The sequence below is a fragment of the Manduca sexta genome, chromosome 15 (genome assembly GCF_014839805.1).
Source record: "Manduca sexta isolate Smith_Timp_Sample1 chromosome 15, JHU_Msex_v1.0, whole genome shotgun sequence".
Classification (NCBI taxonomy): domain Eukaryota; kingdom Metazoa; phylum Arthropoda; class Insecta; order Lepidoptera; family Sphingidae; genus Manduca; species Manduca sexta.
Genome location: NC_051129.1, coordinates 6,404,542 through 6,422,557, shown reverse-complemented (window position 1 = coordinate 6,422,557; position 18,016 = coordinate 6,404,542). Strand labels below are relative to the sequence as shown.

Below are 18,016 nucleotides of genomic sequence, written 5' to 3'. Positions count from 1 at the left end.
TAAATACAGTTATTCAAGTTTTATCTTTATTGTATTAAATTTTAATAAAATTTAGGTGGTTAGCCTTTTTTATCAAATTCGCTTTTATCAGTCTTTTACATTTAACAATGGATAACTAAAGTGCATTATTTAAACAGCGATTGTTTTAAGAGTGTATTATTATAATAACTATGTAATGAATTGTAGACAAAACGTTGGTCCGATAGCTTAAATGTGAAGTGTTTTTACCATTGAAAAAAGTAAAATTTAATTGAATTTTGTCGACAGAAATTATATTTTCTAAACGAAAAAAGAAAATGAACCATTACAAGATATCATTCCAAACCGGTCATGCATTTTCCAGAAACCAATGTCACGTTTGATTTTTTTATAATATTTTTTTATAACGAATTAAGTATTTGCACGATGACTATAATTTTATTTGGGTTGTTACTTGATTGTAATTTTAGGCCTTGCGTTGTAAATAATCGTATGTTATAATACATACATGTAGAAATTAGGTGAAAGTCATCATGCAGTAATCAAGGACTATTACTATTACTATTTTGAATAATAAAACAAATACAGCAGAGATACTAGATAATTATTACTGAACGTTTGCAGTATTTGTTAATAATATGATAATTAAATAAATATTATTTTAAAGTAATTAATAAAGATTCTAACCATGTCTTGCGACTGATTCCTTTTGAAACAATCTTGACATTGTCAAATAAAGTTAAAATATAAAGTAGAGGTATAATATTATTCATTTTTCAGATTTAATTCAATATATTCGGTGTCATATGTATTTAAACATAATCAAATTTTGCTCAAGAGTTATTTATATAACGTAAATGTGCACTAAGAAAAGATTTTAGAAAATGAAACCCTGATTCACTGGGCGATTCATTCAATACCTGGTTAGGTTTATTACAATACAAAATAAATTTAATCAGAGTTACGAAAAGGAGGTTACTAATCCTATTAATTATATTTGATCGGTCAGAAGCTTGAAACTATCTCATGAAACTCATATGATATTTTCTATAATATTAATATTTTCTCTACATAATATAATTATATTAACCTTTTGACCACTGCAGTAAAATATCTCCAATTTATATTGTCTAGTCAGTTTTACCCATTTTTTATTATACAACAGAAAACATGTTTGCAAAGATTGCACATATCTAAGTTTAAAAGTAAATAAATGTTTGGGTTTTTCTGTTTAACCTAAATTATGCAATGATGTAATTGATCAATGTCAATAAATAAATCCTCATAAAGTTTTTCGGCGTTGGGTTCTTCAAGCAGAGTGCCGAAGCAATCGGACAGAACGGCATAATTGTGCCCAACGTTAAGGGATCGACATATCTCTTAGGCTTCACTTCACTTAAAACATATCAAATATTTGTTTTTTTTTAATATAGCACTGTTCCGGTAAATATTAAATTTTGTTTTATTTATCCACTCATAATGATTTCACGCGCCTCTGGCGTTAGGTGATGGACTCAGTGCCACATTTTGGTTCTGAACTTGGGGACGCATTACCATCTTCATCATAATAGTGTAGCAGATGTAGCCCATATATTAAAATTGTCTAATATTTGATTGATTTTCCGTCGATTTTTATTACACCTACGAGCTCACATTCTCAATAATATGGTTGGGTCACTTTCATAATCGCTCGGCAAGTTTCAAAATTCTGCGCTACTTTTCCGCACACTTACACTGTTATGTTTTAATATTTTATAAGAAAGAATTATATTATGCAAAATATATAAAAAAAAACTGACGAAAATAGTGAAGCATCACAACAACGTACAGAAACCATTTATATTACCTACCTAACTATGATGTAAGGTAATTATAAAGTTTACTTATGGCGATACCTCAAGGTCCATTTTCATACATTTTGTTTTTCGTCATATTAAATTTTAAAGGCCGAAATATCCATGATTATTAATTATTTTTACATTTTTCTTTCAACTGCGAGAACTAATCACTAACTAGACGTGAATTTAAATTCTTTACTTGCCAATACTTGTTTAGTTACCCAGATTAAAGCCGAAACAAAATGTATGAAAATGGACCTTGAGGTATCGCCTTAAGTTGTGTTCGAAAAGTATCGCGAATTTAGAATTTTCGCGGGTTACGTATATTCGAATTTCGATTTTTTTGTGGCGTTATGTTGGTACATATGTCTCTGACTGCTTGTTATTGTTCTGAGTCTCTTACTTATGCTGACAAGTTCGGCCATTTTAAATGTTCAGTTAATTGTTGACAGCTGCTTTGCTTGCATGTGCTTTGGTTCGTCTTCGATTTTTTCCTATTAAAAAAAATGGAACAAAGAACCTGTATCAAATTGTGTGTGAAAAACGAAATTAAGAGCGCGGATGCATTCCGAATGTTGACTGTGGCATACGGAGTAGCTACTTTGGACAAAAGCCACGTTTATCAGTGGTACAAAATGTTTTCAGAAGGCCAAGAAGATGTGAACGACGAAGAGCGTGCCGGACGCCCGAGCACTTCAACAACAGACGAAAAAATTGATGAAGTGAAGAAAATGGTATTGGCCAATCGTCGAATCACCGTTAGAGAAATTGCCGAGGACCTAGGCATATCGATTAGCTCGTGCCATTCGATTTTAATCGATAATTTGGGCATGAGACGGGTCGCCGCAAAATTCGCACCAAAATTGCTCAATTACGATAACGCCCCTGCTCACACATCGCTGCTTGTACTCGCGACTTCTTGGCCAAAAACAACACACTAATGATACCGCAGCCACGCTGTGACTTTTTCTTGTTCCCGAAACTGAAGAGGCCCTTGAAAGGACGACGCTACGCCACGATTGACGAGATAAAGACAGCATCGAAGGAGAAGCTGAACAAGATATAAAAAAAAGATTTTTTGAAGTGCTTCGAAGATTGGAAAAAACGTTGGCACAAGTGTATAATATCCCAGGGGGATTACTTTGAGGGGGACAAAATAGATATTCACGAATAAATAATTTTTGAAAATACACAAAATTCGCGATACTTTTTGAACACACTACATACACTATGGTTATCTTATAATAATTTGGAAATGTTATTGATGTCTTATAATGTATTGGCTTTGTAATTATATATAGTTTAATCAATAAATCAAGATTAAGTGTAATTTCGATATGATGGGTGACCATATATCAAGGTACTGATTACCTATACAATAGAAACTACGGCATGAGGTTATTACCATTCATTTTATTGTTTAGCTCACATCAAAGTCGTTTATTGGCGTTATATGTAGTCATCAGCGTGGCGAGTGTGCGTTAAAAATTTTCATGAACTAAACTTTCTTTCATGTTAATACGCTTTTGGAACAAGTTATTTATTTATTTTTAAATTTTAACTATTTTAGACCTGCCTAGTAACATACACTGATAACAATAATAATATTTTCGGATTTAAATTTAATTGCTGTAAGTATACTAATGATAGCTTCGAATGGAAATAAATATTCTACGACTTCGCGCTTAAATATTAAGAACAACTGTCTACCACAATGAACGTCTGCTAACAATTAAATACATCAATTATTATATACAATAGCGGATCTAAAAAATAGAAGTGACTTTGAACGTGAAGACACATCGAAAAGTCAATTTTGTTATTTAGTAAATAGTAACCAAATACTTTGTATAATAAGTATAAAATTTATCAACAAGAGAGTTCTTTTCCGAACGTGGAGGGTTTAAGGGTCTCGTTTGAACGAGACGTTTGATGTTCTCATTCGTCTAGTTGGGGAGGGTGTTCTGGGTCTTGTTGAGCTGTGTGTTCGATAGTGATGCAAGTTTCAGCAGGTGAGTGTGGGGAAAGCGGTGTGGTTACCACTAGAGGCGGAGAGGGTTGTGGCGACGCGTGCTCGGTGGGCGGCGCGCTGCAAGCTCGCATTTCCGACTCTACTGGCAGGTGCTCCATAGCTTTTGAAATTATCTCTTCGTCATTTCTTCTGAAATAAAATATTAATTATTTGTTACGTATTTTTAATAATAAGTTTATAATATAACTCAAAATTAAAGAATTATTTTTGCTAAATAACAAACAGGAATAATTACTTTTTAATGAAGCCATGCAATGTCAAAACTAACAACATTGCCTGAGTTTGAGAATAAAGAATTGTCACGGAGAACTTATTTAAAGATATTACTGCCCGTAGAATATTGCCTATTATTTCGTTGTGCAAGTCAACTCTGTTTAATATGACTGACATGCCACAAACATGACAATGTGTGGCCATAAAATAGAAGCGTATAGCGAAGTGTAAATTGAACAGTACGTATATTTTTGTTGAATTATTTCTTTTTGACTTTTAATAAGTGCGCTAAATATATAAATTGAACATTAACTTCTTAGTACAATAATTAAATATACATAATATATACCAAATCGTACCTTAACGTACATTCCTCAGCAATGTTTAGATTGACCGTACTCTCGACTGGAGTTGCTGAAAGTGGATATTTAAATTTAAATTAGACGTTTGGTAACAGAAATATTTGATAACTTAATGTTAATTTAGTGATATGCGAATTTGTTACCTAAGCTGGTCTAAAGCTTCCTTAAAATTAATAATCAAACTTACATATTATGCGAAAATTCTTAATTACTCAATAACCAGCTGACATTCCGTCTACTATAATAATACAATATCTTATTGATTCGCTAACTTCAAGCCACGATTTTTGTTATAATTACAGGCTAGAAACATAGTCAGCGTTTGCAATACGACGAAAATGGTGATTTAATACGTGCAAATGAAGGAGGGTGAAAATTTTTATATGTGGTAGAATCGCGCCGCAGAGAATGATGTCTTAAATGTGAATGGGCCGGCTCGATCTAGGCGTGGAAAGTGGAGTAAAGCTTTGTTGTTGCGTTTTCATGGAAAGTGAGTTTAACGTTGCTTAGGGCCCACCTAACCCCTTGAATCTAATTTTCATTCCTCTTCGAATGCTTGGCAACGCATTTAACATGTATTCTATGTGTTTATGTGGGTGCGGCGGTGGCATTCACTTACCATCGAGTTTTTTACTTGTGTGCTCAACTATCAAGTCTTTTGATTTAATAATAGAAGTGTAGGGTGGTACTAACGATGCATGGTGTCGTCCCGCAGACGTTGCTGGCGCGCTAGCGGGCGCCGGCGCGTGTTGTCGCGTACGCGCAGTGTCACGCCTGCGCACGCGCCGCTAGCGTGCAGATCCAGCGCCAGCGACGACTGAGACCCGCACTCCGACTCTGCTGCGCTTGCGCTACACCAAGCCTACGGTTAGCCTACACGAATATGACACCGCGGGTGATCAAACACAGCGCAACGCACGACAGACTAACCTTTGTAACTCATGAATACAGGTTACGTAATATACGAGACTACATGTGTTATTGCAGAGTGAAACAGATATTAGTTGCATACTTAATAAAATATTGCATAAATTTTGTGTCACGCTGCGCTGATTTGCCCATGCTTCAGTAGGTGAAACCGAGTACAGTTGTGTCACAGAGATTTTATTCTAAAACTTATTTTGATAGGAACTCATCGTTAGGTTGAAGTAGGTCAGTTGTCTTATATATTCATCAACACCACTAGCATTGATGCAAAGTTCGTAAGAAAAAGTAAGTCTTGTTTTAGCTTTCGTAGTTTATGCTATGCTTCAAGATTGAATAAAAATATGTATATGATTAAAATACCTGAATGTATTCTTTATTCCCCTTAATTTGCTATGTGATAACAATCCCCGGCCCAAACGTTAGAAGTCACACTTCTCTTTCGTCATGAGACATGATTTATTTTAAATATCCGATAATGTAAGGGGAAGAATCTTTATTACTTTTTAAACTAAAAAATATACACTATCCATCGACATAATAAATCATATCCCTAAACAAAGAAAAATGTGGCTTTCATCCCCTGTTTCTCCTACGTGTTTAACGATTCAAGCATTATTTGACACTGACCGCTGTACCGGTCACTTGCGGTGCAAATGCGCACACGCAACGAACAGGTAGCAAGTAGTTCAGTGAAAATCTTATGAAAATTCCACAAAGCTCGCTTATTTAACGCAGTTATGTCCGAATACATAATCCATAGTTTCAAGTTTTAACACTGTAGTATAATTGGCTTTGGTCAATCTTTATGCACAGACAACTTTATGGAGTAGGAAAATTTACATTTCTATATATACATATACCTGCGCATTGGTGAAGTAACTTTGCATCGATTTCTACTTTATCGGGGATGCAGGCGTGTATTATGTTATGTATGAATGTGAGTTAATTTAGATTACCTGACTGCTGAAGGCGGCGGCTCGTCTACGGAGATTGCGTAGCGGCGTAGCGGGCGGCGCAATGCGCTTACGGGGAGCGGTGCGCGCGCACTACCGCTACGTAGGTCGGGAGCTGACCCGAAACGTGCCTTGACTTTTCCTCTCTCACCACCAGTTCTGTGTCACATACACTCACTGCCCTACGCTTCAAAAAGCCTGCGGCTCACCAAATACAGGCCACTTCCAACACTACTAATGAATTGTGAAACATTCGTAATGATGAGTTGGCTGTTAAGGTTACAGGCGGTTAAATACTTATATATATGATGATTATGTTACATTTACGTATACTGTACACATTTTTGTAGATGAGGGTTAGTAAATGAGCAAGTGAGCCAGTGGGTCACCTAATTGTAAGTGATCACCACGTGATCAGCGTCGTCCATGAACACTCACAATACCAAAGGATTCGTGAGTGCGTAGCCGAACTTTAAAAAAATGATAGAAGCGTTGATGGGGGAATATGGCCCTCCGGCAACCTTACTTACCGCTCGAAACACAACAGCTAAGCTATTACTTCATGTCACGAAGCGGTTTACTGTAAGGCGTTAGGTACACCGTTTAAGCCGATCTATTCATAATATTTTCTACCACATATAAAACTAACGTAACATTAAACTATTAGGAACATTAATTACATAATAAAACATTTTGGTAAGCATACTAGCTACGGATTATCACATAATTACTTAAAAAGCAAGCAACATATTCTCTATATACATAGAGAATTATTGGAACATGGTTGTTTATTGAAATCGCGCGGTACGTTTATAGCGCACCTGATGGGGGGTGGTATTCTGTGTCGGTGCAAGGGCGCCAGTGGGAGTGCGTGCGGGAGCGGCAGAACGTGTGGCAGGCGGTAGACTCCGAGTTGGTCGAGGCGGGCGGGTGCGGCGCACGCGGGCCCTCGCCGCGGCACCGGCCGAGGCAAGCTCTGGGGCCGCGCCGGCGTCACCTTCGCTGCGCTGTCACGGGCTTCGAATGTCATCACGCATGCTGCGACAACTATGAATCCTATTAATAGGAAAACAGTATTCTCATAACATTATGTTAACAAGCTTTAATACAAAAATAACATGCAAGATAACATACATAACTAAGCATATAAAAAACATGTCAACAATAGTAGTTGCAACACTAAAATATGAAATAATTTTGACAAACAATAAGTTGAGGAAACTCAAAATAAAGTGTCATATAGGGTCAATGGTAAATAGTACATGTGTCCCATAAATAATTTCACATTTGTTTGGTCTATTACACAAAAATAACGAGTGGGAGAGCGGAGCTGGAGAAATTGATTCGCTATATCGTGTTTTACAAGATAAGAACATGAGTCCTGCATACACGTGTATTACAAAAATACTGATTCTGCAACTTTAATACAACGGAATTTTCGAAACCATTATTATTTTCATAACTTAGTGGAGTACCAAATGCTTAAATAATTAAGCATGAAAAACCGTTGCGTTTCCCTAAACTAATGGTGTGGACTGCACTATCGGATCGCGGTCATGGGTTCGTAATTTATAAATGAGAACAATGAAAATCGCACGGTAGCTGTGAATTCGGATCGCCATGTCAAAATGTTCCTGAATTTATTTATTTTTGCTCTACAAAATGTATCTAGATTTAATCAGAAATCCTAATTAAGGTACTATGGATCGACATCGCACACATATTTTCCTCTAGTTTTTCAGAGATGTGAATTATTTGAAACTAGCGAACCGCCCCGATTTCGCACGGGTGCAATGCTGATACGAAATACACTACAGAAAAACTGTGAACGTTGTATATAAAAACATAGCGGACCGCTCTGGCTTCGCACGGGTATAACATAACAAAATAACAGTATTCCTCCACTATTTAATGGATGTTATTATACATATAAACCTTCCTCTTGAATCACTCTATCTATTTAAAAACCGCATCAAAATCCGTTGCGTAGTTTTAAAGATTTAAGCATACAAAGGGACATAGGGACAGAGAAAGCGACTTTGTTTTATACTATGTAGTGATATATGTATTTTAAATACAAATACAAAATACCTATTTTTATTTTACATTTGAAATACTTTTTTCAAAATGTATTTATGTGGTATTTTTATAATAAGAAGTTATATAATTTTATGTTATAACCTTTTTGGTGTTTTGGTTCTTTATGAAAAAGAAATAGATTGTCAGTAGTTATGAAATTGGTTCTGAATAAAATGGCTTTTCCTTGCGTATTTTAATAATTTGTATTAAAATATTACAATTGGCGACGAGGATACTTACCCTTTGCGTGATTTAAAAAAAGTAACAATTATGTCGAAAATTATTGGAAATTTAAATAGTTTTGATCACAAGGAAAATGACTGGAAGATTTTTTTTGGCAAATTGAATAATTTTATTAAGTTGAACTGTATTAAAAATGAAAATTGGTGTGCTATTCTCTTAACTCATCTCTCGGATGAGTCATATCGGCTTGTACAAAACCTCGTTCATCCAAGACAAGTCGAAGAAGTATCGTGGGATGAGTTGATTAAGTTATTGGACGGCCATTTCACTCCAAAACGCTCAACGTTTGCTGATAGAGCAAAATTTTATGACGCAACCAGAAATGATGGTGAGAGTCTAGAAGATTGGGCAGCGCGCTTACGAGGACTAGCAATATACTGCGACTTTGGAACGGAGTTGGAGACGCTTTTGCGTGATAAATTTATTCTTGGGCTCCAAATGGGACCAGAAAGAAATCGTTTATTTGAACAAGATTTAAAATCGCTAACGCTCTCTAAAGCGTTAGAAATAGCTCAACAGGTTTCATGTGCTCGCGCTGCGCGTGCTTCTGTTGGTGTCATAGAGCAGCCGGTCAAGCAGGAGCATGTGTATCGAGCTGGTGAGCGTCAAGCATACAAGGTGCAAACTACGTCGCGGTCGTCAACAGACATTCGATGTTTTGTTTGCGGAATGAAGAATCATCTTGCAGACAAATGCCGTTTTAAAGACTACCGTTGTATTAGTTGTGGTGAAAAAGGTCACCTGAAGAAAATGTGTAGCGTTAGGAAGAATAAAGTTCTTCTAAACAATGTAGTTGCTATGGGAGACCACAATAACGTTTGTAAGGAATGCGATTTGTTAAATGTGAGGTACGTAAACTATGACCCTTTGAAAGTTGACATAATTATTAATTATAAAACGTTTTCAATGGAGCTAGATTGTGGTTCCGGTCGTAGTGTTATGTCTGAAGAATTTTATGTGCAAAATTTTAAAAAATGTCGTTTATTACCGTCTGACATTGTATTTTGTCTGTACACTAAACACAAGGTCACACCTCTTGGACATTTTTCTTGCGAGGTTGAATACAATAATTTAATACGATTAATTACATTTTATGTAATCAAAGAAGGCGGTCCTCCTTTATTAGGTCGTGATTTTATGTCAATGTTTAATATGAGTTTAGTGTGTGTGTCGGATAATAATAATATTTTAAATGTTAAGCCAAATATTAATGAGGTGCAGCAGATTCTTGACGATTTTCCAGAGATTTGGAAGGATGAACTTGGGTGTTTTAATAAATTTGAAGTCGATTTACATTTGAAGGAAAATGCCGTGCCCAAATTTTTTAAGGCACGCCCTATACCATTTGCCCTTAAGAATAAGGTGGAGGAGGAGTTGGATAGGCTAGTTAACGCAGGGATTTTAGTTCCAGTACAATTTTCTGAATTTGCAACTCCGATAGTACCGGTTTTGAAGGACAATGGGACGGTTAAAATAGCCGGTGATTTTTCTTGTACATTAAATAAGGTATTAAAAATTGATAAATATCCATTGCCCCATATACAAGAAGTTTTTGCTAAAATAGGAGGTGGGCAGCATTATTCTAAGCTTGACTTAAGCAACGCTTATAATCAGTTTTGTCTTTCTAAATCCTCTCAGGAGCTTACAACTATTAATACGCCCAAAGGTCTTTTTAAATACACGCGTCTAGTGTATGGTCTCACTAACGCTCCGGCTATATTTCAACGAGCAATAGAAACGTTAGTTGCCGGCATTGACGGTGTTTCTTGTTGGTATGATGACATATGTTTAACTGCTCCCAATCGTAGTTTACATTTGGCTAGGCTCCGAGAGTTATTATACCGGTTGAACGAAGCCGGTTTGAAGCTTCGTAAAGATAAGTGCGCTCTGTTCCAGGAGAGTGTCACGTATCTAGGTTATGTCATAGATAAGAACGGTCTTAAAACTTGCCCGAAAAAGGTGGAAGCGATTTTGAAAGCCCCTACACCCAGTAATACAACAGAATTAAGAAGATTTCTTGGCGTAGTTAATTACTATAGGAATTTCATTAAAAACGCGTCGTCATTGTTACACCCTCTTCATGAGCTATTGAAGGAAGGTGAAAAATGGTGCTGGGAGAATCGCCATAGTCGGGCGCTCGAAGCTATACGTATTGAGCTCACGTCGGACCGTGTGTTAGCTCATTTCGATCCTCAAGCACCACTGTTGCTCACAGTAGACGCTGGGCCGGCCGGGTTAGGCGCAGTTTTAGCACATTTAACTCCTGAAGGTTTTGAAAGGCCAATTGCATTTGGTTCTCGTTCATTAACATCTAGCGAAAAGAATTATAGCCAAATTCAGAAGGAGGCCACTGCGATTATTTATGGTGTAAAACATTTTCATCAATATTTGTACGGACGGCAAGTTCCTTTTATTCTTAAAACTGATCATAAACCTCTACTTTCAATTTTTGGACAGAAAAACGGCATTTCTGTAACGGCCGCCCTTAGACTTCAACGATATGCGATAATATTATCAGCGTATAATTATACAGTTCAATATATAAGTAACCAAAATAATTTAGTTGCAGATTATTTTTCTAGAGCACCGGTACCTCATAGTGGGACTGAATCTTCGAATAATATCGAGGAGTCCCATATTCCATTTTTATTTATGAATGCAACCACAGAGCCAGTTTCTTTTGAACGGATTAAACACGCCACTGTGCACGATAAGGTTTTGCAAATCGTGATTAATTATATGAATCGTGGTTGGCCACGTAAAATAACGTGTACAAGACTTAAGCCTTATTTTATGCATAAGTCAGATTTAGAGGTTATTAAGGGTTGTCTTTTTCGAGGGCATAGGATTGTAATTCCTTGTATTTATCGCGAAACAATTCTTCAAGATTTGCATTCTGCACATTTTGGAATAGTGAAAACTAAAAATATTGCGCGTAGTAGGATGTGGTGGCCAGGTATAGACCGCGATATAGAGCGTCTCGTGGGGAGTTGCAGAGCGTGCTGTGCGCTGCTGAGCGCACCGCCGCGAGCGCTGCCCGCGCCCTGGCCGCGTCCGTCGGCGCCCTGGCACCGTATACACATAGACTACATGACTGTAGGCCAAACGGTATATCTTGTTATTATAGACGCTTTTAGTAAATGGCTAGAATGCATTAATATGAACTGCGGCACCTCAACAAGCGCATTGATTGTGAAATTAAAGGATATATTTTCGATTTTTGGAATTCCAAATGTTATTGTATCCGACAACGATATTAAGATATCTTCCTCCGAATTTCAGATTTTCTGTAAAAATAATGGCATTATATATTTAAACTCTCCTATATATCATCCTTCTAGCAATGGTCAAGCAGAAAACTCAGTTAGGACGTGTAAAAGATGTTGAAATGCATTTTTAACATTAAGGGAAATATTTCTCAGCGCCAGATACATGATGAACTAATTGGTTTTTTATTTGAATATCGTAATACACCTCACTGTGCCACTGGAGTTACACCAGCTGAATTAATGTTTGGCCGAAAATTAAGATCTAGGTTAGATATGGTATTACCACAACAAAAGGAAAATTACCAGGAGTCTGTTAATAGTGTAAACAGTCTTAACAAAGCGAGATGTTTTAGCATTGGTGAGACCGTGTGGGTGCAGTGGTTTTCTGCTCGAACAGTTAAATGGGTTAAGGGAAGGATAACTGATAAAATAGGGAAGAGAATGTTTAAAATTTATTTTGATAAATTTAATACATGCTGTGTTAGGCATTTAGATCAAATTAGGAAGTGTATCCAAAATTGTAATAACACTAGTAATCTAGATGAAAACAGTTCAGTAGATTCATTGAGCATTCATTCTGATTTAACACAAAAGTCTGTGACGACCATGCAGGACAATCCTGTGAATTCTGAAAGGGAAGGGGAAGAAGATGGTGACAAATGGGAGGAGGCTAGGGAAAATGTTGCAGATATGGATAGCGTAACATCTGATAAACCAGAGTCTAAGAGTCCTTCCAAGGTAGCTTTAGTGCCAGATGAATCAGTCTCCAAGAGTCCTTCTGAGAATATACATTCTGAACCGGATGATCAAATGGACGATAATATTGGGGCTCTTGGGCGGACACTTAGACCAAAGCGTAATGTAGATTACAAGAAATTTTATTTTATTACTTAATTATATTTGTGCTATTGTGATGTTACAGTTCTAAAATTAATGAGGAAGGAATGTGGTATTTTTATAATAAGAAGTTATATAATTTTATGTTATAACCTTTTTGGTGTTTTGGTTCTTTATGAAAAAGAAATAGATTGTCAGTAGTTATGAAATTGGTTCTGAATAAAATGGCTTTTCCTTGCGTATTTTAATAATTTGTATTAAAATATTACAATTTAGTATTTTATTTGAAATACTTTATATAAATATTTTGAATTTGTATTTGTTACATTATTAATTCATTTTTCTTATTTTTTATTAAAAAAAAAATTAAATTAATTTATTTATGAACGCACTGATTGTGATCCTCAATGTTGTCACCATTGTCACCAAGAACAATATTAGGCTAACATTGCGCATCAAACAAATTTGAGGTTAATGGCGATGACTACGTTAGACCTGGAAATACTGCAATATTTAAAAGATGACGATAATGCTTTAGAATCATTGGACAGATGTAAAATGTAAACAACTCTTCCTTAAATAATACCTGCTTACCAAGTTCTAAATCTCTTGAACGACTATTTTCATTCGGTGGAATGATTATGAGGCCCCATAGATTTAACATGGAAGATGAACTCTTTGAACAAACACTAGTATTAAAATCAGTTAAATAAGTACAAGATATTTTATTTGGAAAACGTATTTTGAAATTACGTATTTAAATACTTTTATTCAAAACTATTTTGTATTTCTATTTTAAATACTAAAGTATCAATGCATTTGTATTTTGTATTTGAATACTTTTACTAAACTATTTTTCACATCTCTGTAGTTTTTAAATATGTAAATTGATATCCAGAAGAAGTTAAATTGGCCACCGTAAAACAAAAAGTTAAAACTGATGGATTATTTCCTATGGGAGTACTCTAAATACGAGTTTTAAGTGGCAATGATTGGATGTTGTGTTTTAACGCCCGTTTGCACGGAGCGAGTCGGATCACGTTAAAAGAAGGAAGGAAGATATTATTTTTATAACATATTTTTCCATAAACTACAGTTTTAAAACACAATAAACTGATCTAAAACAAACATTATTGTTCTTTTATCTCTAAAACTAAAATCATTCATGTGGCACCTGTATAAATATTTTTATCAATGAAGTATCTACACACTTTTGCCTCCATGTTTAAATTTATAAGGCATTAAATGGGTAAATAATTTTAAAAGGTACGGAAAGTGATACTTTATCATTACCTCCAAAGCCCATGACGATAGGGCCGGCGTACGATAAGTTATTGAGGTGGAAGCCTCGCGCTTCGTCTTTGACCGAGACCGTAGCATTCCCTCGCACCTCCTCTGCTACTGATAATATATCTGCGTAGTAACCTGAAACGTGATCAGTAACTACAAGAATAATATTCCAGAAGTACGGAATAAGGGAAATATAAAAAAATTATAAAACAAAAATCACTAGCAAATACTCAAAGGTAGATGTAATCCAATTTATAAACATGCTGACCAATGTTTTTCAGTTCAAAATTGTTTTTAACATAATCTCAAAAGCTGTTGACTTAATTCGTATATTACCTACATATATATATATTCCTCGTATTATGATACTCCATATTCAGAGACGGAAAGAGGAAAATGTAAAATTATTATAAAGTTTATTCTTCTATTAATTTCATTCAGTTAACACATATAAAGATAAAATAACTTGTAAGGTAAATACTAATATTTTCCTAGACTTTAGTGTTAGATAGCTTATAGATTGTAGGTTTAGGTGAAGAAATAATTACAAAAATAAACCCCTACGAAGGTTAACCCGCGGAAACGAGTAAGATTAACAAGCACAGCAATCCGTATGACAAGATTTTCAACGACAAGACAAGTCATGTGGTGGACGGCGTGAGCCGCGGGCCCGGGCGGCCGATATTTCCGCCCGTAACGATGGCGAGCGAGCGCACGTACGCGGTGACATATCCGGCTTCAAGCCTCCGGCCGGCTTTGTTGATACAACTCTATATTAACTACATACACTCGAATCATTTCAACGATGTCGTACTCGTAGTACTATTTATATCACACATGTAGAGTTTACACTTGTTTTGTTATTCATATTATACACAATTTTTTTTACCTTTATTGAGTTAGTGTCTTGTACATAGTATAATGTTAGGTTGCTAAAAAGATGTTTTTTTATACTTATATAATTCTTTATAGTAGCGAAGAGTGACATTTTTTAAAGGGAACCCAACACAACATATAGGTATCTACTACTAATATGCATAAATGCGATATACACATCTTTCTAATGATACCAATTAGATTTTACATAAGTTACGGAAGGGAAGTCGGCAGCAATCGGGTTATATGAAGCCTTCGCTATTGATTATTTTGTTGTCTATTTATGAACATAATAACCTTACAAGAACTTAATATTAGAAATCAATGTAGAGACGTTATACTGTTAAAAATGATTAAGTAATAACATTAAAAGCCCGTTAATGAGTACCTTAAAGGTCGTTTATGTCATCTCTGTTTTAAACATAAACAATGTATGACTCCCAAGGGCAACATGTTGTCTCGACGAAACGTAATTGAAATATGTAAACGGGTCTAGTGCCCGGTTAAGGGAAAGTTATTGCGCAAGTTCATTACATTGTTCCTTAGAAAGGTCCTCTAAACGTTTTGTTGTACTTGACACTATAATATTATTATGTTCATTTCGGTCAATTACAGATTCTCCTGATTAAATCCATATGAACATAGCAAAGCCTGTGTGCTATAGTTTAGTGACAAAAAGAAAACAAATCTCCTTAACCGAAAGATCTCGGCATACGAGTGACTTACTTCCACTGTTAGTTAAATAATGGATGATTTGATAGGATTCATTATGATTGCTTTTGAAAACGGCTAAGCAAGTAAACTAACTCTACATTTATATTTCAATGTAATAAAAATACTTTTATAATTTACCTATGACAGCCATAGCCGCTCCGAGTAGCATCAGTAACAAGCCCGCTGAGAGCGCTCGACAAGCGTGCCACAAACATTGAGAGCTCATCTTGCCACGCACCACCTGAAACACGTTTTTTAATTATCAACTCAGGTTTATTTTATTGTATAAATAAAAGTAAATTTTCTCGGTATGCACCTATATAAAAATCGACACCAATTTCGAGATTTGTTTATCTTATTGCAGGTAGTAACAGTCGATCGGGTTACTTATTTTCAGAATAAAATGACTGGTAGCGTTGACGTTATTATATTTGTGATTTTAATTGTAAATATATGAATCGTATATTACATATAAGATGGGAAAAGCCGATTGTATTATAGTAAATATGACCTAAGTCAGTCTGATAGAATTAATCTACGACGGCTTGCAATACGCGACGATTTGTTGATCAATGAACGACTAGTTGCCATATACATTAGAAAGGGCTAAGCATAACAAATTTATGACTGCAAAAACAAAGTAAATTTTACTAAAATAATGTACATTTTACTACTACGATAATACATTGACGAAATTGTTACATGTTATTCTTTGTTTAAATTAATTGTTCTTTGAAAGTACTCCTTCGATTCTGAATATATTTTCATTAAGTAATACAAAGCCTGATTATTCCTGAGTCATATATGCTTTATCTTATTCGTATAACATGAGTGCTGCCTCGTGAAATAGCCAGTAAATACGTCGAATGATAAAACATAACGTCTTGTTTTTCTCTATTTTTTTATTATTCTTACGCGTTGAAATCTAAAATAAGAATAATTCAGCCTCATTGTGTACGGTCTTACAATATTTTTTGTTTTGTGAATCCTGCCTTGTACAATGATTTTAACGATTCTATCCCTTACTAATAAACTTTATTGATAAGTATTGTAACTCATCACTTTCTGCTGACCTTACGTGAAATAACTTAGGGTCAAAAAGATAAAACACTGGTTAGGTTAAACAATAGACATAGATTAGGGTTTGTTTTGAAAAACGTAAAATTTAAATCAGTGTTTTATTACAGAGGCGATTCGCTTGCTATAGATACATTCTATATTATATTATAATAGAGTATCTATAACAAGCGAATTAAATATTGTTAAGAAATAAGGGCGGAATCCAACAACGTATAAAATCAATTCAATGCAAAACGACAGATATTTTTCTGTTAGGTATAAAATATATTTCCATTACCCTTCCTAATGTTCTATTGAAAATCATTTTTTTTTTTGTGTCAAAAATATTTTACAATATGATACTATAATAACTATTTCAAGTGGTTTTATTGCAATACATTTAATCGCCTAAGGAACAGTAACGACGGCAATATCTCTCTTCATGGTTTAAAGAATTGTATAAAATTATATCTTTTTGCAATTACTTTCACCTAATTATGCCACATCATATTGATCTAGTCCCCAAGTCTCCAATGCTCATTCATATGAAAAGCTCTGACTAATGACATCACACATTTCGGTAGGCATTAACTCATCACTTCAATACATAAGAAATTAGTGCAACAAGTTTTCAGACAACTGTTGAGTTCTAGGATCCACCAAATGGTGATGTCCATGAGCTGAATGAAAAGCTCATTGAACTTCATTGTTTAGATGGCATGTGGAGATAACGGGGCAATGTGAATGTTTGGATTGTGGCAAGAGAACCGTTCAAGTGAAGGCCGACGGGCTAGTAGTAGTAGAGTGAGTGAGTGTACCTGGACGTTCCAGGTGGCCCCCGAGGCGGGGTGCGCCCGGCGCAGAGGCCCCGTGACGCTCCGCGCGCGCCGCATGCCGACTGCCGCGCTCAGCTCTCTCCCTTGAGAAGTGCCTCCATTCGCTGTAGTGCGCGCGCACACAGCTTCTTTGCTCCTGCCTACCTGCGTCCTAATTCGGGTACATGAAAAATGTGACGAATGAAATATTATGTTTTGCTTCAGTATACGTTTTTCATATTTTATCTATGTCATACCAGTAGGAGGGAAATTCTACATTAATATTCTTTATTAATTATTATTATGACAAAAAGACAATAGAAGAGTTACACTTAAATATATTATGCCCCTTTACGAATAAAGAAATAAAATAATTGCCCTCTTTTTGAGATAGTCGTGTAAAAAGACATGCCTTTGTAAAAATCATAATATTTTATTGATAAGGCTATATTCATTAACTAAACACATCCGTATCGTTAACTATACTAATGTTTAATTCATTATTATTACTATTGTGATATTTGTGTAAC

The 18,016-nt window shown here is 35.4% G+C and overlaps 1 protein-coding gene across 2 annotated transcripts; it reads right to left on the bottom strand.

The window, feature by feature from the left end:
* Positions 1-2,095: 2,095 nt before the first annotated feature.
* Positions 2,096-17,759, bottom strand: LOC115452780. Of its 2 annotated transcripts, none has more exons than XM_030181379.2 (8): positions 17,490-17,759; positions 15,751-15,853; positions 14,026-14,157; positions 7,126-7,360; positions 6,308-6,463; positions 5,118-5,275; positions 4,422-4,476; positions 2,096-3,978 (listed from the first exon to the last, which is right to left on the bottom strand). In XM_030181379.2, the coding sequence occupies exons 1-8, from the start codon at positions 17,562-17,564 to the stop codon at positions 3,756-3,758; spliced, it is 1,137 nt and encodes a 378-aa protein (XP_030037239.1). In that variant the 5' UTR covers positions 17,565-17,759; the 3' UTR covers positions 2,096-3,755. The 2 variants fall into 2 exon arrangements, with proteins under 2 accessions (XP_030037239.1, XP_030037240.1); XM_030181380.2 differs by having other exon boundaries at positions 2,096-3,975.
* Positions 17,760-18,016: the final 257 nt, after the last annotated feature.

What these genes read in the sequence shown, in the direction of transcription:
- LOC115452780 (XM_030181379.2), bottom strand. Translation starts at nt 17,564, where the DNA reads ATGCGGCGCGCGCGGAGCGTCACGGGGCCTCTGCGCCGGGCGCACCCC. An exon ending in AGAATACCACCCCCCATCAG is followed by an intron (nt 6,464 to 7,125) that starts GTGCGCTATAAA and finishes TATGTGACACAG; the next exon opens with AACTGGTGGTGAGAGAGGAA. An exon ending in CCGCCGCCTTCAGCAGTCAG is followed by an intron (nt 5,276 to 6,307) that starts GTAATCTAAATT and finishes GGCTTGGTGTAG; the next exon opens with CGCAAGCGCAGCAGAGTCGG.